Here is a 25,712-nt window from a genome sequence, read left to right as displayed (position 1 = left end):
AGATGGCTTGAAGCTAGACAGTCATCATTAAGGATAGTTGATGCACTTAATGAGGACATAATTATGGGGAAAATAGGTAGATTTGCAGTAGATGAATTTGATTGTGCGAAGTAATCAATTGTGCACTTTGATACAGAGAAGAGGATAGGGAAATATAACATGGGTTGCAGAAACAGAGGCTAAGATCTTTGAAGAAGGCAGGTCAGGATGAGAAGGCTGGAGATGCAAGAGACTGCAGTTGCTGAAATCCGGAGCAACAAGTGATCTGCCAGAGGAACTCATCGGGTTGAGCAGCATCTGTGGGAGGAAAGGAATTGTTGATGTTTTGGGTCGAAACTCTCCTACAGATGCTGCTCAACCTGCTGAGCTCCTCCAGCAGATTGTTTGTTGCCGAGGATGAGAAGGCTATTTAAAAAGGCAAATAGGATTTTTGACTTTAAAAATGAAGGCAGAGTAGCTAATCAAGGAAGTTGTACGCGATACTTTTAAACGCTGATTAGACCCCTTTTTGGAATATTGTGCCCAAGTGTGAGCACCATATTGAGGAAGAATGTCAAGGTTCTGGGGAGAATTACTAGAATGATGCCAAAGATTTAAAAACTTGCACATCTTGGGATACTAGAGAGATCGGGGCACTTCTCATTTTGGTAGAGAAGTTAGGAGGAGATTTGCTGGGGTGTTCAAGACCATGAAGTATTTTGATAGATTATACAAGGAGAGATTGTATGCAGGTGAACAAGGTCAGTAATTAGAGGTCACAGATTTACGGTAATTGGAAAATGAACCAATGGCTACAAAGGAACAAAATCTATGCAGCTAGTCATCAGGAATACACTGCCTGAAAGGATGTAGGAAACAGATTTAGTGGTAACCTTCAAAAGGAAATTAGATGCCTTGAAAGAAAATTGAAGACTGAGTAATGAATATACTAATCGGATGGCTATTTGAGTTGATACAAATACAAACTTCAGATACATGATTCTCTGTCGTATGATTTTTGGCCTTTAAGCTGAACAGCCTGTTTGTGTTGCAGATTTTCTGCAGTTCCAGGCAGTAACCAGTTGACTTGACATTCTACTATTTCAAATAGAATAGTCAAACATACTTCTGCATTTTTGAAAATATTTATTTTAGAAATGTTATTAAAATCATAGTTATTAATATTTTAAAGCCATGTTGGAAACATCAATGAACTCATTGTGGTTATTTAATTGATGTGGATTGCCAGTGAGCCTGATCTTGCTTCCATGAGAAGCAAACTGCAGTAGTGCCTTCTGAAGCTGCTGATTAACAGTAAAGATGGGCTACAATGAAACTTTTTTTACTTGGCATTACCTTCATTTTTGATAACCATAATGCAATTGAAGGTGAATTGGGTAAAGGAAATATCCGAGGTATTTAAAAAAAAAACCTTCGTCTGCATATACTTTGTCAATAAAACCTCCCTTATGTCCTGTTATCAATTCCCATTCTACATTCTTTCACCCCATTATAAATGACAACATGTGTGCTTATCATATTTATCATGCTTTCATTGTGATGCTATAGCAGCTTAAGTTTTCATTTCCCAACTAAACATTTGCTTTTTAAATTGTTGTCTTGGATTTTAATTTAAAGAAAAGATAACCCTTGCATTTTATGAAGTCTAACATAAATTTGAGATGTGGAGTGAATAATTTATCTCATCTTATCTGCGTGACCTGGTTCCATTATTCTCTGCATTTAGTGTTGACTTGGAAGACTGCTGTCAGAGATCAAGTAATAGCAAATTTTCAAGGGCACTGCATGATACATTATGATTAACAATTTGGAATATTCAAAGTACAGTACTGGTGCAATGAAATTTGCAAGATTTGAAGATTTAAAATGATTTGAACATATCATTGAGAAGAAACTAGATATAATTGGTTTCCTTTTTCATGGCTGCAACACGTAAAGCCTACAGGATGTATTGCAGGAATTTAAGCTGTTTCAACATTTTCTATTGTCATAAACAGGGAAAATGCTGGGATCTTAAGTGGTGGCAGGGCATCTGGAAACTGATAATAGAATTGGTCAGAATGAACATAGATTTATGAAAGGGAAATCATGTTTGGTAAATCTGGTAATTCTTTGAAGTTGTAAATAGCAGAATACTTGTGTGATAGATTTGTGTTTTCAGAAGGCTTTTGATAGTGCTGCTTAAGATTATTAAACTAAATTGGAGTGCACAGTACTTGATGTAATATACTGATGTGGGTGAAGATTTGGTTATTGGAGGGAAAACAGCACAGGAATCAACAAGTCATTTTCAGTTGGGAGCAGTGACTATTGGTGGACCTCAGCTGTTCACAATCTATGTCAGTGGGTTGGATAAGGGTATTAATTGTAGTATTCAAGTTTATTAATGATACAAAGCTGGGTAGTGGATGGGTTGTGAGAAGGCTTTAGGGAGATGCAAATAGGTTAAGTGAAGAGCAAGGACATGGCAGTTGGAATATAAAGTGAAGAAATGAGAGGTCATCCAGTTTGGTAGAAAAATGAGAAATGCAGATTAATTAAATTTATGAAAGATTGAAGGATCTGGGTGTCCTTGTGTATGAATCATGGAAAACTAATGTACAGGTACAGTGAGTAATTAGGAGGGCAACTGTTATGTAGGCCTTTATTGGAAGAAAATTTAATACAAGAATAGAGATGTCTTATTGCAATTATATGGTGCCCTGATGAGATCACACTTGGAATATTGCTTCCAAGTCTGGACTCCCTACGTAAGGAAGGATATACATACAACAGGAAGGTTCACCAGATTGATTTACGGGATAGCAAGTTTGCCCCATCAGGACAGAATAAGCAAATTTGGCTCTTACCTTGCGTTTAGAAGAGTGAGAGGTGATCATGGAAATTTGGCAGGGTAAATACAAGGATGTTTCCCTTTTGCAGGGATGTCTAGAACTGTGGGTTCTATTCTTGTAGAAGCTACTCCCAGTTCTTGTCTGTCTGTAGCATTAGTTCTTGGCTGCTGCATTTGAATTCTGATAATGTGGAAGAACAAGGGTATGTTTGATATTCTGTTTCATAAAGTTTGCGAACAGAGTAAGTAAAAAAAAAACTGGGAGCCATTGTCAGAAATTACTTCCTTGGATCAGACATGTGTACACATAGACCTCAACTCATCAATAGTACATTCAGCAATGATGCATGAACTTATGTATTTCATGCATCATTGCTGAATATACATTTTGGCTTTTGATGACCAGGAAATTGACAATTCCTTTTCACAAATCTCTCCATAGACTCTGGAAAGGTCTAGTGGGCTATGACCTTGACTACAAGAGTTTTGTTGCTTGCTCCTAGAATTGCCAAAAATTGACCACATTTGCTTACCAATGATTTGAGATCACTCGTCAGAGGGCCAGTAAACACTTTGAAAATGAGAGAAAAAAATGCAGATGCTGGAAATCTGAAATAGAAACAAAATGCCTGATCTACATAGCAGGTCAGGCAGTACCTGTGGAAAGAGAAACATTGTTAACGTTTCTGTTCCAGAGAACATTCAACAGATTTAAGTCCTTGCTTTAGTTCAGAGGAAGGGTCTTTTGATTTGGAACATTAAACCTTCTTCTGACTTGCAGAGTGTATCCATCATTTCACTTTATCTTTTATTTTGGTAACATTTTCTTGCAACTTTTTTTATACTGACAATTTGTATGTTCAGTGTGAAGTTTGAATAAGAATAACTTTTCTCAGAATAATAGGTGTTACCACTCTGATTCCATTGTGATAGAGCATCTCTAGTGGAATTCTACATGAACTCTTTTATTCACCTATGAAGTTTTACTACAATAGAAGGATCAGCTGCCTTTGCACCCTTCATGTCACCATAGTGGGTAGTGCCAAAATGGGACCTAATGACACTATTTGTGGCTTATGACCTTTTGCAAGGATAAAGGATCTGGCAATAAAACCTTATGGGATTTATTGATTCCAAAATCTATTCCAATTGCTTCCTCAGTATGTCCATAATTCTGTTTGCTCCTTGTGAGAATCTGAGAAGCAAAAGTATTGGATTTCTGTTGCCTGTCAATCATCAAATGACATACCACTACACAAATAACATAGCTTGATTCATCATGTGCCAACTTCAACTCCTGTGCAGTATAATAATGAACAAGGAGAGCTTTGTTTGTGAAGCCATTTTTGCATTCATCATATGCACATTGTTCTGCTTGCTCTAGATACACTTAATATCTTTTCTCGTTTTGCAATGGTGAGAATGGCCAGAAGGTCTGGAATGATCATACTTTCAGGCTTTGGCATATGTGGTGATGGATTCTACTTTTCCTTCACCTATTGTAGTCCATTAACATCAACACTCAAGCAAGATTACTCTTTGCAAAGCATGCTACAGTTTCACATTGTAATCTCCTGAACATTTTCTCCAAAATCAGATTTTGTAATCTGTAACAGATAATCTTGTTCATAGAATCAATGTGTTCCTAACAACATCTTATCCATTGTTACTGGGGAAAACCTTGGGCAGAGACTTGACTGTGGGAATAAACTTGAGTTGAGCACTTTGGATAGCTACTGTTGACTATTTTTGTAAATAATCCAATTATGAATAGGCATGGATGATGTCCAGGTTCCTGAAAACCTTTAATCCTGCTAACTCAGTGCATAAGTTTTGCAAAATGGGTAACAAGTATTGATCACCTGCAGCCTGATTTAGTAAGAAATTTGTGTTCTCCATGTACTTATTACTACCGGCGTGGCTCATTCAGTCTGGTTAGTTTTCACTATCACACCATTTCAGTCTAGGTTGAATGCTACACTAGCTTTTTAGATCAAACTAGATGGCTGAAAACATTTTTTTCAATCTAGTTTAAATGATCTCAGTCAGTCCTTCCTTGTCTGCTACACACAGACACACTCCCACCCACAATCTCTCTTCCTCCTCACACCCCACACCACCACCACCACCACCCCCCCCCCCCCCCCCCCCCCAAGCAGATGCTGGAATTTGGAGCAACAAACAATCTGCTGAAAGAACTCAGCAGCCTGAGCAGCATTTGTGGAGGTTGGTGGGGAGGAATTATCAACGTCTCAGGGTGAAATCATGTTGATTTGTCAATCAGGTCGATTGTTAGTAGGTAAACATCTTGTCCATTTGTTTTGCACTATGGGCAGCTAGGGCAGTTGTGTGCTCTGAATGCAGTATGTGGGAAGTCAGGGACAGCACAGTTGAATGCACCTGTAAAAGGTGCATTCAGCTGCAGCTCCTGGCAAACAGTGTTAGGGAGCTGGAGCTTGATGAACTTCGGATCATTCGGGAGGTAGAGGCAGACATAGGAGTTTCAGGGAGATAGTTACACCTAAAAGTCAGGAGGCAGGTAGCTGGGTGACTGTTAGGAAAGGGAAGGGGATTAGACAGAAGGAGCAGTGCACCCCTGTGGCTGTTCCCATCAACAACAGCTGGATACTGCTGGTGGGGACGACCTAACAGGGACAAGTTGTAGTGGTCAAGTCTCTGGCACTGAGGCGGGACCCTCATCTCAGATAGGAGGGAGGGTAAAGAGGAGAGCAGTAGTGATAGAGGATTCAATAGTTAGGGGGACAGATAGGAGATTCTGTGGGAGAGATCGAGAATCCTGGATGGTCTGTTGCCTCCCTGGTGCCAGGGTCCGTGATATCTCAGATCGAGTTCTTGATATTCTCAGGAGGGAGGGTGAGCTGCCAGATGTCGTGGTCCATGTTGGGACCAATGACGTGGATAGGAAGAAGGAGGTGGTCCTGCAAAGAGTTTAGGGAATTAGGTGCAAAGTTAAAGGACAGGACCTCCAAGGTTGCAATCTCAGGATTGCTACCAGTGCCACGTGCTAGTGAGGCTAGAAGTAGGAGGATCATGCAGCTAAATACGTGGCTAAGGAGTTGGTGCAGGAGGGAGGGTTTCAGGTTTCTGGATAATTGGGCTTCCTTCCAGGGAAGGTGGGATCTGTTCCGAAGGGACAGTTTACACCTGAACTGGAAGGGGACTAACATACTTGCGGGTAGGTTTGCTAGTGCTGCTCTGGTGGGTTTAACCTAGATTTGCAGGGGGAGGGGAACGAGAGTGTTAGAGAAGAAAGTGAGGAGGAAAATGATCATGCGAGGTCTGCAGGTATGGACAGAAATCAAAGGTTTGTACATGATAGTAATGTTCTCAGGTGCATCTATTTCAATGCAAGGAGTATTGTACGTAAAGTGGATGAGTTTAGGGTGTGGATTGGCACGTGGGATTACGATGTTATTGCTATTAGTGAGGCATGGTTGAAGGAGGGGCAGGACTGGCAGCTTAATGTTCCGGGCTTCTGTTGTTTCAGACGTGATAGAGGGGGAGGGATGAAAGGGGGAGGAGTGGCATTACTGGTCAGGGAACAGATCATGGCTGTGTGTAGACAGGACAACCCAGAGGGCTCGTCTACAGAGGCCATATGGGTGGAGCTGAGAAACAGGAAAGGTGTGGCCACACTAATAGGGTTGTATTATAGACCACCTAATAGTCAGAAGTGGAGGAACAAATCTGTAGGGAGATAGCAGACTGATGTAAGAAACAAAGTTGTAATAGTAGGGGATTTTAACTTTTCACATATTGACTGGGACTCCCACACTGCGAAAGGGTTGGGTGGCTTGGAATTTGTCAAATGTGTTCAGGAAAGTTTTCTAAGTCAATATATAGAGGTACCAACGAGAGAGAATGCAATACTTGATCTCCTATTAGGGAACCAGGCAGGTCAGGTGACAGAAGTATGTGTAGGTGAGCATTTTGGGTCCAGTGACCATAATGCAATTAGTTTCAAGATAATTATGGGTAAGGATAGGTCTGGTCCTCGAGTGGAGGTTCTAAATTGGAGAAAGGCCAATTTTGTGGAAATGAGAAAGGATCTAGGTAGGGTGGATTGGGATAAGTTATTTTCTGGCAAGGATGTGCTCAGTAAATGGAAAGCCTTCAAAGATGAAATTTCGAGAGTGCAGAGTTTGTATTTTCCTGTCAGGATTAAAGGCAAAGGTAACAAGCATAGGGAACCTTGGTTTTCAAGGGATATTGGTGAGCTGGTTAAGAAAAAAAGAGGTGTATAGCAGGTATAGGCAACTAGGAACGGATGAGGTACTTGAAGAGTATAGGAAATATAAGAAAATACTTTTTAAAAAAAAAAGGAAATCAGGAAGGCAAAAGGAAGAAATGAGGCTGCTTTGGCAGATAATGTGAAGGTAAACCCAAGGGTTTCTACAGGTATATTAAGAGCAAAAGGATAGTAAGAGACAGAATTGGTCCCCTAGAAGATCAGAGTGGTCGTATATGTATGGAGCCTCAGGAGATGGAGGAGGTCTTAAACAGCTTTTCTGCATCAGTATTTACTCAGGAAACTGGAATCGTGGATATGGAAGGAAGGGAAACAAGCACTAGTGTCATGGAACATATAGAGATGGAAAAGGAGGAGGTACTTGATGCTTTACAGCGAATAAAGGTAGATAAATCCCCAGGGCCTGACAAGATATTTCCTCGGACCTTGAGAGAAACTAGTGTAGAAGTTGCAGGGGCCCTGGCAGATATATTTAAAATGTCCTTAGCCACAGGTGCAGTGCCAGAGGACTGGAGGATAGCTCATGTTGTTCCATTGTTTAAGAAAGGCTTGAAGAGTAAACCAGGTAATTACAGGCCAGTGAGCCTGACCTCAGTAGTGGGTAAATTATTGGAAGGTGTTCTGAGAGAGAGGACATATAAGTATTTGGACAGCCAAGGGTTGATTAAGGATAGTCAGCATGGCTTTGTGCATGGTAGATCGTGTTTAATGAATCTTGTGGAGTCTTTTGAGGAGTTCACTAAGAAAGCAGATGAAGGTAAGGCTGTGGATGTTGTCTAGATGGACTTTAGTAAGGCCTTTGACAAGGTCCCACATGGGAGATTAGTTCAGAAGGTTCAGTCAATGGGTATCCATGGTAAGGTTGTAAACTGGATTCAAAATTGGCTGAGTGAGAGAAGACAGAGTGGTTGTGGATGGTTGTTTCTCAGATTGGAGACCTGTGACTAGTGGTGTGCCTTAGGGATCTGTGTTGGGGCCATTGTTGTTTGTTGTCTATATCAATGATCTAGAAGATAATGTGGTAAATTGGATTAGTAAGTTTGTGGATGACACTAAGATTGGAGGTGTAATGGATAGCAAGGAAGGCTTTCAAAGCTTGCAGAGGGATCTGGACCAAATGGAAAAATGGTCCAGAAAATGGCAGATGAAATTTAATGCAGACAAGTGTGAGGTGTTGCATTTTGGAAGGACAAATCAAGGGAGGACATGGACAGTAAATGGTAGGGCACTGAGGAGTGCGGAGGAACAAAGGGATCTAGGAGTTCAGATACATAATTCCCTGAAAGTAGAGTCACAGGTAGACAGGGTTGTAAAGAAGGCTTTTGGCATCCTGGCATTTATAAATTGAATGTAGGAGTTGGAATGTTTTGGTGAGGTTGTATAAGTCATTGGTGAGACCAAATTTAGAATATTGTGTGTAGTTCTGGTTGCCGAACTACAGGAAGGATGTCAGCAAGATTGAAAGAGTGCAGAGGAGATTTACAAGAATGTTGCTGGGTCTTCAGGAGTGAGTTACAGGGAAAGATTGAGCATGTTAGGACTTTATTCCTTGGAGCAGAGAAGAATGAGGGGAGATATGATAGAGGTTTACAAAATGATGAGGGGCATAGACAGTTAATGCAAATAGGCTCTTTCCACCTAGATTAGGAGAGAAGTACGAGAGGACATGGCTTTGGGGTGAAAGGGGAAAGGTTTAGAGGGAACATTAGAGGGAACTTCTTCACTCAAGAGTGGTGGGAGTATGGAATGGGCTGCCATCTGATGTAGTAAACGCAGGCTCGCTCCTAACTTTTAAGAGTAAATTGGATAGATACATGGACGAGAGAGGTCTGGAGGGGTATGGACTGGGGGCAAGTAAATGGGACTAGCAGGATAATGTTTTGGCACAGACTAGAAGGGCCAAATGGCCTGTTTTCTGTGCTGTAGTTTTCTATGGTTTCTATGCATTCCATTGCCCTATTGTCCATGCAGGCTCACCAGCATGGGTTTTCAGTTGAATAGTGATTTCTATTGTTTGGCTGAACTTACTAGAATAAATATTTTGACCCTGTTCTTGAACAATTTATGGGAGTATCAATTCACAAGTCAATGCACTGGTTGTTAATCAACATCTTAAAATTTGCTAGTTTGCCATGATTACTGTTACTGCTGTGGCATTATTACTGTACAATTACAGTTCCTTGTTTTCTGAATTACAAAATCTTTCTTTCCGTTTCAATTTGCCACTAAATTTGCTTTCGGTGCCTTTGATTTACAGGCTAAGTAAACACTTGATTAATGTAAACTAATCTGAGTTGAATGATGACCATTAAAACGATAGTAACTGATGGAACTGGTCCTAGTTCACCTTTGGCTTCTTGAGGTCCTGGAGTTTGCTACAGCTCTTCGACTGTGGACAGCAATGGACATATTACTGGTGGGGGTAAAATTCAGTAACCTATTCTTCGATGCCATTTTCAATAACAGTAATTTTAAATGCAAGTTTGAATGTTGGGCATCCCATGTTTATTTTATTCATTACCAATACACCCAAAAGCTTGTTTAAGACACCAAGTACAAAAAATTCTAATACAAGACTAAATTCCTTAATGAAGCAAGGTACTCAATTAATTGTTTTGCCCTGCTTCTGGATCTTTGTCCCAAACTTATAATTTTCAGTTATTTCCAATGGAACTGGATGAAATTAGTCTTCCAGATACCACACAGGTTCTTTTAAATGAGGATCTTTTTGTTTGATGTGAAAAGATTTGTCAACATACCATATCTAACAGCAATCTCTCAAGCTCACATATAACGTGGTTTTGGACTGTCATGGTATCACCTTCGTGGTATTGTTCACATTCATTTGATGTGGGAGCTAGGTGGTGCACAAGCTTGGTGAAACATGCCAAGGCTGTTAATGCAGACAGTTGGGGCAGCCATGTTGTCCCATTTACTAGCTAATAATGACATGTCTAAACTTGGTGAGTGCGAAGGTCTTTTGAAAAATTGACCATATTGTCCCTTGCCGCTGGCTTGCTATGCTTGTGCAGTAATATCTGTACACACAAAGGCTTTAGACAAGTGAGACTTCATGTGAAAAGAACACTACCAAAAATTAGTTGTGCTATAAACTTGCTAAAACTTATCAGGTGAAACTCATTATTGTACTTCATCCAGAAGAAAAGTACATGAGATCCCATTCTTGTGACCAATTTGAAATGTCTTTGCAAATGCATTAGGATACAATATATACATGAAAATAAAAGGTGGTTGATTTGCAAAGCAGAATACCTATCCTCCAAGCGTGTTAAGTCTGGAAGCTCTTGCTGTAGACTGTGTTCCTGGCATTGTTATATTGTTATAAAGAAGACACACTGTCATTCTCCAGGCCAACAGGATCCAAATATATCTTGCACATAGGCGGATATATTATAATCACTAACCTCTGCTCTCTTTTACATGGCCAGATTTATATTTATGCTGTCAGTCTCATGACCTTTACTAATAGGCTTTCTTTGACCTTTTGGAGCTCTAGCTAGTAATTAGAAACTCCTAAGACATGCTCTTAATGCACGGTGGCACAACTAGTAGAGCTATTGCCTTATAGCGTCAGTGATTCAGGTTCAATCCTGACCATTGATACGGCCTGTGTGGAGTTTGTATATTTGCCCTGGGACTGTATGGGTTTCTCCCAGATACTCTTTTCCTCCTACGTCTCAAAGACTCCAACTCCTTATCTTCTAGATTGTAATCCTTCAAGCCTGCAGTTCAGTGGTTTCTTAAAACTGGGTAATTTAGCATTTTGTAGAACAGTCAAAGATTTTGAGTAATTTTTCTCCTTGTTTAGACTAGGAGCTCATTCAATGGGAAAATTTTCCTTCCTTGCCCAATATAGCTTAACTGGATATGCCGAGCAAGCTTATGGTATTTGGTGATCATCATGAAGTTACAGTTCAAACGATTATAGTCCAATTCTTTAAATGATTCTATCATCCCAATTATCGGATCTACAAAAAGCTATATCCATGAAGTAAACCCACTCCGATGAAATATTTTGCTGTTTCCTTTTGGGTGTACCTCTGGGCGAATAATTAAAACGGTCACGTTGAGAGAATAGTTCATGAAACCATGAATGCCTTGGATTTCCAGTTTCTCAACCAATATGAAAATAAACATAACTGACTAACTCTACCTCTCTACTTCTCACTCTGTCTTTTATATCTGGTCATTACCTAATCCACTCATACCTTCCAGTATGAGGACTCTTGAAGTGCACATCCAAGGACTTTTATCACTTATTGAGGGTTTCTGCCTCTATCATCCTTTTCAGGTAGTGAATTCCAGACCCTCTAACAACCTTCCATCTCTCCCTGGTTTTTGATCTCTCTTCCCATTTTTCAGTTTCTCAAATTTATCCACCTCAGTTAAGTCTACCTTCAGCTTCCTGTTTTTTAAAAAAAACAATTCTGGTGTATCCATTCTTTCCAACTGTAGCGATGGGCTACGCACTGAGCTAGAAATAATGACACGCAGTCTGTAGGTTGCGCTCGAGAATGGTTTATTCCGAACTTTGCTATGCTGGCTTTAAGCAGTTAAGTTCCCACCCTCTCTGGGCGGCAATGATGTCAGCGGTGCGTCACCAAAACCTCGTCCCGCATGCAGGCTTTCTCCCCTTGCTGGTGAAGAAGGCCCAGCGCCATCTTGTGGCTGGCCTCTCTGCTGACGCAACACGCCATTTTCCGAGCCGGTTCGCCTGCGTCGAAAGTGGGTCGCCACATAACCCCCCAAAGTCCACAGTCTGGATCAGTCGCTGTTTGGGCGGTCTGTCTCTACACCACGGAGCCGGAACCTCGACCGGCTGTGCCAAGTCCACATGGGTCAGTTTGAGCCGGTCCACTGTGAAAACCTCCTCTTTTCCCCCCTATGTCTAGCACGTATGTGGACCCATTGTTCCTGAGCACCTTGAACGGCCACTGTAGCGTTGTCTGGTGTGCGCCCCTTCGTACAAATACAAACTTACAGTTCTGCAGGTCTTTGGGTACGTAGGTCGGGATCTGTCTGTGCCGTGAAGTCAGTACGGGGTCCAGGTTGCTGAGCCTCTCGCGTAGTCTGTCCATGACTGCCACGGGTTCTTCCTCTTGCCCCCTTGGGGCTGGTATGAACTCTCCTGGGACGACCAGGGGTGCGCCGTACACCAGCTTGGCCGATGAGGTGTGCAAATCCTCTTTGGGTGCTGTGCGGATTCCAAGCAGGACCCAGGGAAGCTCGTCCACCCAGTTAGGCCCTTTCAGGCGGTCCATGAGAGCTGACTTCAAGTGACAGTGGAAATATTCCACTAGTCCATTCGACTGTGGGTGGTAGGCAGTTGTGTGGTGTAACCATGCTCCCAGCACACTGGCCACAGCCAACCACAGCTGGAGCTGAACTGGGAGCCTCTGTCAGAGGTAATGTGGGCCGGTACCCCGAAGCGTGCTACCCAGGTTGCAATCAGCACTCGGGCGCAGGAATTGGCGGTGGTGTCGGTGAGCGGGGCCACCTCCGGCCATCTCATGAACTGGTCTACCAAAATTAGGAGGTACCGTGCTCCTCACGACACTGGCAGGAGCCCCACGACATCCACATGAATGTGGTCAAATCTCTGGCAGATGGGTTCAAACTGCTGCGGCGGGGCTTTTGGCTGCTTGACAATGCACGCACATTTTGGCCCATTCGCTGACCTGTTTGCGAAGTCCGTGCCACATGAACCTGCTGGAGATCATCCGGACGGTTGTCCTGATAGCTGGGTGTGCTAAGCCGCGTATGGAGTTGAAAACTTGCCGCTGCTGGGATGATGGAGTGAGGTTGGTCGGTAGCCACGTCGCACAGGAGGGTCCTCCCACCTGGGCCTACTAGGAAGTCTTGCAGCTACAAACCCGAGACTGTGGTCCTGTAGCTGGGCAACTCGTTTGCCTGCTGCGCCTCCACCAGTGCTGCATAGTCCACCCCCTGGGACAGGGCCTGGATAGCTGGTCTGGAGAGTGCATCTGCAACGACGTTGTCCTTTCCCGAGACGTGCTGGATGTCCGTCGTGTATTCGGAGATGTAGGACAGATGTCGCTGCTGGCGGGCCGACCAGGGATCAGACACCTTCGTGAACGTGAAGGTCGACGGTTTGTGGTCCGTGAATGGCCTGCCCTCTAAGAAGTACCTGAAGTGTCGTATTGCCAGATATAGTGCCAACAGCTCCCAGTCGAAAACACTACTTGAGTTTGGGTTGCTGCATGTGCCTGCTGAAGAACGCTAGGGGTTGCCAGCGCCCCTCGATGATTTGCTCCAGCACCCCACCGACTGCCGTGTTGGATGCGTCCACTGTGAGGGCAGTTGGAACGTCCGTTCTGGGGTGCACCAGCATCGCGGTGTCTGCCAAGGCTTCCTTGGCTTTAACGAAAGTGGCCGGGGCCTCTTAGTCCCAAGTAATGTCCTTGCCTTTACCCGACATCACAGTGAACAAAGGGCGCGTGACACGGGCTGCTGAGGGGAGGAAACGGCAGTAGAAGTTGACCATACCAACGAACTCCTGCAAGACTTTGACTGTGTTGGGCCGGGCAAAGTGGCGGATCGCGTCTACCTTGGCGGGCAGGGGTGTTGCTCTGTCTTTTGGTAATCCTGTGGCCCAGGAAGTCGATGGTGTTGAGTCCGAACTGGCATTTGGCCGGGTTGATCATGAGGCCAAAATCACTCAGGCGGGAGTAGAGCTGGCGGTGGTGGGACAGATGCTCCTGACGATTACTGCTGGCTATGAGGATGTCGTCCAAATAGATGAACGCAAAGTCCAGGTCGCATCCCACGGCATCCATTAGCTGCTGGAACATTTGTGCAGCATTCTTCAGGCCGAATGGCATTCGGAGGAACTCAAACAGGCTGAACGGGGTGATGAGTGCTGTCTTGGGGATGTCTTCAGGGTGTACCGGGATTTGATGGTATCCCTGGACGAGGTCCACTTTGGAAAAGACGTTTGCCCTGTGCAGGTTTGCTGCAAAGTCCTGTATGTGTGGCACGGGGTAGCGGTCTGGGGTTGTAGCCCCGTTCAGTCTACGATAGTCGCTGCATGGTCTGCAGCCCCCAGCTCCTTTGGGCATGATGTGCGGGGGGGAGGCCCATGGGCTGTCGGACCTCTGTACGATCCCCAATTTCTCCATCCTCTTGAACTCCTCCTTCGCCAGGCGGAGCTTGTCCAGGGGAAGCCGTCATGCGCAGGCGTGGAGGGGTGGTCCCTTGGTTGGAATGTGGTGCTGTACTCCGTGTCTGGGTATGGCTCCTGTGAACTGCGGTGCCAGAACTGGTGGGAAGTCCACCAGGATCCTGGTGAATTCGTTGTCTGACAGCGTGACAGAGTCCAGGTGTGGGGCCGGCAACTTGGCTTCGCCCAGGGAGAACGTCTGGAAAGTCTTGGCATGGATCAGTCTTTTCCTGTGCAAGTCGACTAGTAGGCTGTGAGCTTGCAAGAAGTCCGCCCCCAGGAGTGGTTGGGCCACGGCGGCCAGTGTGAAGTCCCATGTGAACTGGCTGGTGCCAAACTGCAGCTGCACTGTGTGGGTGCCGTAGGTCTGTATTGTGCTGCCGTTTGTGGCCCTCAGTGGGTCTCGGCTCCCTGTTGTGGGTGTCGTACCCCGTCGGGGGTAAGACGCTGATTTCTGCTGCAGTGTCGACCAAGAAGTGGTGTCACGACTGTTTGTCCCAGATGTACAAGAGGCTGTCCTGGTGGCCAGCTGCGTAGCCATTAGCGGCAGCTGGCCTTGGTGTTTCCCGGGAACTCGCAGGGCAGGCGACGCTGGTGGATTTCTGTGCCCCACTGCCGGTGGTAGAAACACCACTGTACATTGGCTTCCTCATTCCTGCCTTTGGGTTGTGTGCCCTCCTTTGCCGGGCCTGATCTGGCCTGCCGTTGGGCACGTGGCTTGGTAATCTGTCTAGACGCCCCGCTTTCCCTCTTGGCTTTTCACAGCACGTCTGTTTGGGCCGCCACCTTCCGGGGGGTCACTGAAATCTGCGTCAGCCAGTATGTCCTCGGGCAGTTGCTCTAGGAATGCCTGCTCGAACATGAGGCAGGGCTTGTGTCCTTCAGCCAGGGCCAAGCATCTCATTCATTAATGCTGATGGCGGCCTGTCTCCCAAACCGTCCAGGTGCAGCAAGCGGGCACCTTGCTCCCGCCGTGAGAGGCCGAAGGTCCTTATGAGCAGCGCTTTGTCTGTTGCATACTTGCCTTCCTCCGGGGGCAACTGTATGAAATCCTCAACCCGGGTGGCTGTTTCCTGGTCAAGGGAGCTCACCACATAATAATGTGTGGAATCAGAAAATATCTGCCAAATCTGGAACTGGGCCTCTGCTTGGTCAAACCACAGGCGTGGTCGCAGCATCCAGAAGGTTGGCAGTTTTAGCGAAACTGCGTGAACAGATGAGTTGATCATCTTCGGTCCAAATCCCGTTTGGACTGTCGGGGTCACCAATGTAGCGATGGGCTACGCACTGAGCTAGAAATAATGACACAGTCTGTAGGTTGCACTCGAGACTGGTTTATTCCGAACTTTGCCGCGCTGGCTATAAGCAGTTAAGTTCCCGCCCTCTCTGGGCAGCAATGATGTCAGAGGTGCGTCACCAAAACCTCTTCCTGCGCGCGGGCTTTCTCCCCTCGCTGGTGAACAAGGCCTAGCGCCATTTTGTGCCTGGCCTCTGCTGACGCGCGTGCCGTTTTCCGAGCCGGTTCACCTGCGTCGAAAGTGGGTCGCCACACAACTACGATTTTCCAGTCTTGGTAACATTATACTCAGTCTGATCAATCATGTCTTTCATGTAATGTGATGACCAGAAGTATGTACAGTACTCAAATCTGTCACCAAACTAAAGCTATAATGCTGTGTGCATTCCTAGCAAAATCTCCTTTTTATATTTATTCTATGTCTTGCTAATAAGACATCCTGTCCTGTTTGTCTTTTTAACTACCTCACCAACATGTCTTACACATCTACATATCCTTATAGAATGTATTTCTAAGATCCCTCTATTAAACTAATTTCCCAGTATTCCCTCACTTTTCGGCTCAATTGACCAATTCATCTATATCCTCTTGCAGGCTAAAATTCCCTCCTCACTGTCAGTCAATTTTGTATTATCTGCAAACATTCCTTACATTTAAGTCTAAATGTACTACAAAAAAAGCAAGGTATTGAGTACTAATGCATATGGAATCCCACAGGCAACAGTTTCCAGTCAGAAAGGTACTTGTCGACCATTATCCTTCACTCTTTGCTTTTGAGCCAGTTTTGGATCCAATTTTCCAGTTCCCATGGATCCCATGGGCTTTTATTGTTTTGTCTGGCCTGCCATGTTAGACCTCTTAAATCCTTGCTAAAGTCATGTCAACTCATCAGATCCACTGTCCTCATTGATTCTTATAACCACTTTAAATTCAATCAAGTTACTCAGGCATAATCTTTCATTATCAAATCCATTCTGACTGTTCTTGAATAATCTGTAAATTTTAATGAAAGGTTTAAAGTCCTCCCAAATTGATTCCAATTTTGCTTCATTCAAGTTGCTCTGCCTTGTAATTACTCAGTTTATAAATGTGGCAGTCATCTGGTACTACTTTTGAGGGATTGGAATGGAGGATTGGAAAATGATCAGCACCTCTGCAATTTCTTCCCTTGTTACTTTTAACAACCTAGAATATTTCGCCATCATCAGGCAATTTATCTACTTCCAGTGATGTTAAACTACTTAACAGTTCCTCCTTCACTATATTTATCTCAGTGTAGTTCAGGAGAAAATTATGCTTTCTCCTTAACTACACTGTCTGCTTTTGTGAATACAGCAGCAAAATATTCATTATGAATACTTATCTCATTTATTATATGTACTTGCAAAGTACTTGGGAATCTTTGGAATGTATTGTGGTTGTGAAAGGTGCTGACTAAAAGCTTGTTATTTCTTTTCCATATTTCCTTATGATCTATCAAGTCTCTGCTGGCTCAGAGCAAAGCTATTCCCCATTAACTTGTAAGTACTCTCCCTAAATTCCCATCAACTTCTTTCTCTCCTCCGCCCCCCCCCCCCCCCCAATTCTACCATACACTAGGGGCAGTTTAGAGCCAATTAACTTCCCAACCTGTATGCCTTTGGAGGAAATGAGTACCTGGGAGAAACCCATGTAGTTACAGGGCAAAAATGCAAACTCCACACAGACCATTCAGTGGTCGCATTCAGTTTTGCACCACCTGAAGAGCTTTTCACTTACACTATAAAGATGCCTCCCATGACCTCACTTACCATGTTGAAATAGAAAACTTGTTTGATTTTTGTAAACAAACCCAAGTCCCTTTTTCCATGGCTTGGTGTTTCCAGCGTGTGGTATATCACCTGAATTCCCCATCCTCTGAACCTCAGCAGGATGATCTTACTGGCTGAGATGGTCCTGGTTTGAGAAGTGCAAACCATTCCTTGCAACAAGGCTTTGAACATTTTTGGATAATGCAGGGTAATCAGAACAAGCCCCACCCATGAAGTTCCTTGGAAACATTTGACAACAAATGTATGTCCCTTGTTTTGCCACCTGTTGAAGCTGTCAATGTTTTTCTATTAGTCTGAAAATGTCCAACAAGGCTCAGGACCCAAAAGCAGGTTCCCTTGTATACATGCTGATAAACTTCCAATGCCTGATCATTTGTTGGATTCCACATGCTGACTGAGCTTGGACAGAATGTTCAGGGCTTCATTCAAGTGGGAGTCCCAAAATTTGCCAGCACTTGCACTGAATTTTTATTATTTCTGTGCAGAGCTGCTGGCAAAATACAGGCTGTTGAGAATCCATACCTAGAGGATACTTGCAAATATTAGCACAATGTAAGATATTTTTGAAGAGCTGCACTTCTCATTCAATGTTACTGAAAGTGGCCTTACAAATTTTATGACCTAAGTAGGCTTTTTGTTTAAAGCTAGAGGTTTATGCTGTACCGCAGAAAACATTTCTCTTGTATAAATAATGCAAGTGCATATTTTATCTATAATGCCATCCATAGTTTAGTAAAAGTCAGCTTGCCAGTATTTTAGCTTGTAACCTTTAACATGATGCCAGGCATAGCATTTATTATATCTCGAACTTCCTAATAGAAATGTAATACTTTTCCAGTGCAATCTAACATTCCAGATTGTTTATCATTTCTTTGCCACTGAATTATTTCAATTTTAGTCCAGAGAAAAATTTAACCTTAAATTTAGATTACCATTTTAACTTGTTAATATATTTTTTTAAAAAAAGGCTAGGTGACAACTGGAGTATTGGGTCCAGGTTTGGTCACCATAATGAAGGATGTGAAAGTTCTGTAGAGAGACTCCAGGAAGATTCACTTGGATGGTGGCTAGGATGAGGAATTTTAACTGCATGATTGAACTGGAGAAGATGGGGGCTATTCTCCAGTAAGTAAAATAGGTTGAGAGAACATTTGACTGAGATGCAAAAGATCATGACTGGTTAAGATGTATAAGAGAGAACAACTGTTCCTATTTTTTTTTTTGGTTAAGGAGCATGGGATGACAGGGAAATGAGACTGATAGGATTGCTGTACAAGGAACCGGCATAGACTTTTTGTGCCACAACAATACAGTTCACATTTGAGGTTGGGTTTAGAGACTCCATCACTGAAGAAGTAGAATTTTGAGAGAGTTGTAAGTTTCAGATTATTTACATTTAATAAAAATCATTTGACTTAAATGTATGTAATTGTTTTCTAATTTTTTAAATGGCATTCATTTTAAATATTGAGAAAATAAATACAAATGTCAGACCTTCACAAACATTCCAAGGTGATGGATGGTATGGCAGCTGGTTTGTCTAGGGGAAGGAGTGTGACAGTGACTTAATTAGCTGTCAAAGTATTTCTGGGATCCACATCTGTCAGTTATTGGTGGGAAGGTCCTCTGTGTGCAAGGCCTTGTTGATTGGGAGGCAACTTTGTGGACTTGCTCCAAGTAAATGTGGGTGTAGAAGTGGTGAGCAGAGGTGCTTACCACTCACTGTAGTAAGTTATCTAATAGCATTCTGTGAGCCAAATGTTGAGCATCACTGCCATAGAAATCAACTACAGCTGCATCAAAATATTAAATACCGTTCTTGAAATGTTAGATTTCAAGTGGAAGCTTAAAATGAGTGGCAAATTTATTCAGTTTCCATTTAAGAATATGGATATGAGAACTTCTGGTAAAACTAGATTTAAAAAGTGAGATTTTTAAAGTATAGATATATGGTACATATTTCCAGTTATAATTTAGTTATGATTTTGTGACCAGTTACATTAACATCTACCTGACTTTCCAAATTACTGTTTGGAGCATTTTGGAAGACCAGGTGAAATCATCGACTCACAGCTTGATTGAAACATTCTGACATTTAAATTCATGTGAATATGCACTTGCAATTGTGTAGTCAATAACCAGGGGTTTGTCATAAATGACATACGGTACATACTACACATAGTTTGGCTTCCTTAAATGCTAAGCCATTAATTGTATATTCCTTGTATATTTAACCTTTGTTGTTTCTTTCCTTGCAGGATAGAAAGCTTGCAAAGGCAGAGCGTCAGCGATTTCGTGAAGAAGCAGAAATGCTTAAGGGATTGCAGCATCCTAATATTGTTCGATTTTATGACTCTTGGGAAAGTACTCTGAAGGGAAAAAAATGCATTGTACTAGTTACTGAATTAATGACTTCGGGAACATTGAAAACGTGAGTATTTTACCAAAAAAATTGTTTTGATGCTGGGAAAAGAATCAATGTGATCATTTTATTAAATAAATTACTGATTTTTAATCTGGAAACAATGAAGGGAATGTAGCTAATTAGACTTAAAATTCAAAATCTGATATTTAGCATGCCAATAAATAGAATTGAAACCCACTTAATGTTTTAATATTTTGGATCTCTTTAGATGTTAAGCTTTTAGATTTTTTGAAGGAGTTTCTGTAAATGTAAAATTATATAACCATTTAATTACAGTGGGCAGAGTCTAAAGTACAGTGCCAATTCCTCCAAAATAAAACATTTGAAATCCCACCAATCAAAGGACAAGTAACTTATTGGTTTGCATGATATTTACAATATTTAAAATGTGTTGTGGTTTTAAAAAAAAAAGCCTGTACTGTGGCAAGATGTGCAAATTGATCAGTGAAGAAACACAGCATAGGCTGGCCAAGACTATTTCTGCAGATGCTGGAATCTGGAGCAATGCACACAAAATCCTGGAGGAACTCAGCAGGTCAGGCATATCTATGGAGAGAAACAGTCGACATTTTCAGGTTGAGACCCTTCATCAGGACTGGAAAGGAGGAAGGCAGAAGAGGGAATTGGGTGAGGGCAGATGATGAGGCTTTCCACTCCAGAGCCTCCAAAGTGTTGTCCTTTTTCAGTAAACAGCATTTCCCTTCCACCACCATCAATGCTGCCCTCACCCGCATCTCCATTTACTGCAGCCTTTTTGTTGGCTACATGGAAAAGTCCATGCTCCAAGCCTTACACTGGTAATGCTCCCCAACTCTTTCTCTGCTACATTGATGACTGGATTGGGGGTGCTTCCTGCATCAGTGCTGAGCTCATCAATTTAATCAACTTCGCCTCCAACTTCCACCCTGCCCTCAGATTCACTTGGTTCATCTCTGACGCCTCTCTCCCTTTTCTGGATCTCTGTCTCTATCTCTGGAGACAGATTAACCATTGACATCTTTTACAAACCCACTGACTCCCACAATTACCTTGACAACATCTCTTCCCACCCCGTCACTTGCAAGGATGCCATCCCCCATCTCCCAGTTCCTCCACCTCTGCTGCATCTGTTCCCATGATGAGGCTTTCCACTGTAGGACATCCAAAATATCCTCCTTTTTTCAGTAAATGGGGTTTCCCTTCCATCACCACCAACGCTGCCCTCGCCTGCATCTCCTCCATTTCCCGCATGTCTGCCCTCACCCCCCCCCCAAACCAACATAACAGGGATGGGATTGCCCTTGTCCTCACTTACCACTCAATGAGCCGCTGCATCCAACACCACATTCTCCACAACTTCCATCACCTCTAACAGGATGCCACTGCTAGGCACATCTTCCCCTCCCCCCTCGCTCAGGATCACTCTCTCAGCGACTCCTTTCTCCACTCATTCCCTCCCTGCAGATGATCCTCACGGCACTTAACCCTGCAACACCACTAAGTGCTACATCTGCCCCTACACCACCTCCCTCACTGCCATTCAGGGCCCTAGACAGTCCTTCCAGGTGAGGTAGTGCTTCACCTGTGAATCCAGTTCTACATCCCACTCCCATACTGACGTGTCTATCCATGGCTGCCTCTACTACCACGTTAAGGCCAGACGTAGGTTGGAGGAGCAACACCTCATTTCACCTTGGTGATCTCCAACCTGATGGCCTCAACATTGATTCCTCTAACTTCTGGTAACACCTCCCCTTCCCTGCATCCTTTTTTTTCCTTTGTCTTCCTTCATTCCTGTGGCCTCCTCCCCCTTGTCTTTCCCTTCTCCCGCCCTCATGACCTGCCTATCTATTCCTCACCTCCTTCCCTTTGTTCCAGGGTCCACTGTCCTCTCCTACTGGGAAAGTAACCTTGCCACTTTTCCCCTGAGAAAATTCCTTGTTGGAGAACGCACACACAAAATTATTAATTACTGGCCCTCAAGATAAATATCACAGCAATCAGTAACTTCCAGTTATGTGAATTCTTTAACACAAACATTCACTTGACAGAAAAACATCTGGAAACAAATAAGGTGTCAAAACAAAAGACATTGGGAGAGGAGAGGTTTTGGAGGAGAACATGAAGTCATTTAGGAAGGAACTTTAAGAGTTGGACCCAAGTTTGCTAAAAAAAAATGTGGCTACCAAAGGTAGATCAAAGTGCAAGAGTCAAAGGAATTAATGGTGCTTGGCAGGGAGTGAGTGGAGGAGAAAAGTGAAGTTATATGAATGGAAGATGTAAGCACAGAGCTTTAAATGTGTGAGTGAGTTTTTAAATGCAAGTTGTTGAATAATGTAGTACCAATATAGGTACATATTGCAGAGTTCCATGAGCTGAAGTTTGTGGAGCACTGAGTATGGGAACCTGGCTAGAGAACATTAAGAAAGCAAGCCTGGAGGGAGGAAGCATAGATGCATTTTGGCGTCAGATTAATTGATATAACATTTCAAAGCCAATAATGGATGGTCTTTGTCATAGATATGAGCCAGCAGCTCAGTGTATGATCAAGTAGAAGGTTGTAAACACTTCAGATTGAGGTAATGATTGTAAAGGGGGTGTAGTTGGTGGCTCATGCCATGTGAGCAGTGCAAGATTTAAGGGAAATATAGGAGTAGAATTAGGTAGTGTCTATGTTCATTTGTGCCAATGAAGTGGAGGTGCAACTAATGAATTGGCACCAACTCATTTTATCACCGCCCACCCTTGCTCACTTTTCCCAAGTGGGCTTGAATTCAATCTTGCTCTAACACAGCTCTCTTCCATTGAGGATTATTGGTCCTGGTCCAGAGCTGCCTAACCCTTTCCAGGTACACTGCTGGTCGCTTCCTCCATTTTGGTGTTTCTGTCACTTCCTCCTTAAACCACAGGGATCTGGTAATCCAGTTCCTTCTAATCTGCTTGACCCAAATGCTGCATTTGGTTTACTTTTATAGTTAATAAAAATAACAGTTGAAGGAATTGAATTTTTGTTTTGACTTCAGTTAATAACTGGATTTGACTTTGGAAATCTAAGAGCAAACTCTTCAATTTTGAAGGCTCAGTGTATGCTTTCTCATTCAGATTTTTTTCAGTGTGACCAAGTTCAAACAATGGATGGCAGAAATAAGAGATGCCTGTTTGTGCCATATTTTCTGATAAGTTGCTGGGTTTTTCCTCTTGCTATTGCTGGTCTACAGGAGGAGGAATGGGACAAAAGTAATGGGTACCTATGAATCTTGCATCTAACCAGGATGGATGCAGATATTGACCAAATTATCTCTGCATTTGAATTGATTTAGGAAAATTGAATTTACTCAACTGTTTTGAACATATGATTGGAAATCACTGCAGCAACATTTTTTAATCAATGTGACGCAAAGGACCTTTGAGCCAGCATGGCTTTCATCTGAATTTTTTGTTGCATGCTCCTTCCATTACTTAAAATGTACATCATTTGTAACATTTATTAACAGGAAGTCACTTATGTATGACATTTTATTGCCTAAACCCCTTGAAAGAGAAGTAATCTCAACTGAAATGGAAAATAATGACAGCTGGAGTGTAGTTTGTTTAAAATCTAAATAAGGATCTGTGTGGGGAAAAATAGAAGCTGCATGTTATGGATCAATTACATATGTTTATGTCAATGGATCTATGCAACTGCACAATGCACAAGGGATGTTTTATCCAGTGGGTTGTGAAAGTGTATTGCATGTGAAAGGCTATGTATGTTAGATAAAGTAATAAATTAACTATAATAGTTGCTGGGAATACAGATACTGAGATTTATAATTTTCCAGTCATAGCGATGATAGCATTTGTTGATGCTTATCTTTACATTTATGTGGAAGAGGTTGATTAGTTTTCAGATGTAAGGCACATTTTACTAAACTCTTAAATGATGCAAAATTAAGTACAGAAGCTTTTAACTATGAACTTTTTGTAGAATTATCTTGCTTTTTTGTCCCTAAGTACACCCAAGTCATCAAATCATTTGAGCACCAAAGCTGATCACTTGTGGCCCGTCACAGCTGTATAAATCTAAGTTTTTTTTCTGGGGGGGAGAAAAATCAAACTCTAACTGAAATGTGGGACTGGTATGTGTGGTCCCTACTGTGTTCTAATTCTCTAGCCCCCCTCCCCACTAGGTTTCTTTCTTCTCTCCCTAAGGTATTGATTCATTTATTTAGGCAAATTTATGGGTGATGTGACCTTGGTATAGATACATGGCCTTCTCTCATGTATCTATACTAAAGTTTATGGCATATCTGGCTTAATGTCTGTTTGCTGGTCAGTGATAAAGTTGTCTCTGAAGTATCAGGGTTTCATTTTATTTTTCCTGCCGCCTCTTGCACTCAACTATTAACAGTATCCTAATTATAGAAAGTTCAACACTTAATGAAATGTTCTAGTATCAATCTGCATTATTGCCTTTGTAAATAATTGCCATTGAAACATGCTGACAATATTTTTACCAATTATTTTGCATATTGTAAAAAGCTTAATGTGAAATTAATGAGCTTGTCTGGAAATTAAAAAAAATCTGCAGCAACTGGAAATCTGGAAAACAAAAACAATGCTGGAAACATTCAGCAGGTCAGGCAACAGCTGTGGAAAGAGAATTAACTTAATAGAGCAAAAATGAAAGTTTATCTGCTTGTTTTGAACTTAAGTTGCATTTGTTTCAACATGCATAGATTCAAGTTAAGATTACTGAGAGATCCTAAATTGCTATTTTAATCTTAATTATGCATGTTTCTGTCACTTTAAGTTGCTGAAAAATGTTTGTATTTATTTGCAGATATTTAAAAAGGTTTAAGGTGATGAAAACAAAAGTTATGCGAAGCTGGTGTCGGCAAATATTGAAAGGCTTATATTTTCTACACACAAGAGCACCACCGATTATTCACCGGGATTTAAAATGTGATAATATTTTTATTACTGGACCTACAGGATCTGTGAAAATAGGAGATTTGGGGCTTGCAACTTTAAAGCGTGCCTCTTTTGCTAAAAGTGTTATAGGTAAATATTTGCCAACTCCTTCAGATTTATGATGTCATCCTCATCATTTTGGGTAGGTGGAGGGGAAGGAATGCTAGATCAAAAATTCTTGAATATTAAGAAATCCCATGTATTGAGTTTTGTATCAGTTATGTAAACTGATCAAATTCATATAGTGTTATTCATTATTTTTACTTTGTCTTGACAACGTGAATCATTGAGATCTTGACTAACTCAATGTTTTGAATATGGATCTTGGAGTTCCTGAATTTGGCTAATTATCTACCTTTACTGGAAGTGTATGTGGGGCATGAAATGAAGGTAGAATCTGCTTGGTTGTCGGCTTCATTCTTTTTAAATGTTATTATATTCAGGTTTGGTAATCATATGTGCTTATAAATTGCAGGTTAACTCATAAATTGGGTATTGATTGGGGTTCTGATTATGGCTGATATTTAATGTTTATAATAAAATATTTAATGCTAGATGATATTTTGGCCAATCCTGAATCATTTATACATGTTCCCCAATCAGTGGTTTATTATCATCATAATTCTGGAAATGGTTAGTGGCACACAAGGTTGCATGGAAAAGATGGCAACAGAGCCAGAAATCTCAAGTGACCTTGAACAGATTTAAAAACTTTCAAGGACAATTATCTGTGGGCAAATTGCAAGTTTCCTGTAAGTTAGTACAGGAGCTTCCGGGTTATAGAAGACCTGAACTAAGGAAATTTGACTTTATGAAAATTCTCTCAAAAATTTTTTAAAGAATTTTTTTCAAGGTAGCAAAGTTTCCCTCCACATCAGCTTCCTCTATATTTCATGAGTTATCTACTGTATCCTCCTTTATTTAACACAATTGGATTGTTTAC

At 42.2% G+C, this 25,712-nt stretch overlaps 1 protein-coding gene across 8 annotated transcripts in view; it reads left to right on the top strand.

The window, feature by feature from the left end:
• The window catches only part of wnk2 (WNK lysine deficient protein kinase 2), a 148,581-nt gene that overhangs the window by 25,151 nt on the left and 97,718 nt on the right, over positions 1 to 25,712 (top strand). For all 8 annotated transcript variants that reach the window (XM_052018422.1, XM_052018418.1, XM_052018417.1 and 5 more), the window contains exons 2-3: positions 19,671 to 19,843; positions 24,639 to 24,859. In XM_052018422.1, coding sequence (XP_051874382.1) covers positions 19,671 to 19,843; positions 24,639 to 24,859 — 394 coding nt within the window. The remainder of the gene's footprint in view (positions 1 to 19,670; positions 19,844 to 24,638; positions 24,860 to 25,712) is intronic.

Source organism: Pristis pectinata, chromosome 6 (genome assembly GCF_009764475.1).
Source record: "Pristis pectinata isolate sPriPec2 chromosome 6, sPriPec2.1.pri, whole genome shotgun sequence".
In the NCBI taxonomy this organism is placed as follows: Eukaryota; Metazoa; Chordata; class Chondrichthyes; order Rhinopristiformes; family Pristidae; genus Pristis; species Pristis pectinata.
Note: the sequence above shows the minus strand (reverse complement) of the source record. Positions and strands in the feature narration are given on the sequence as shown.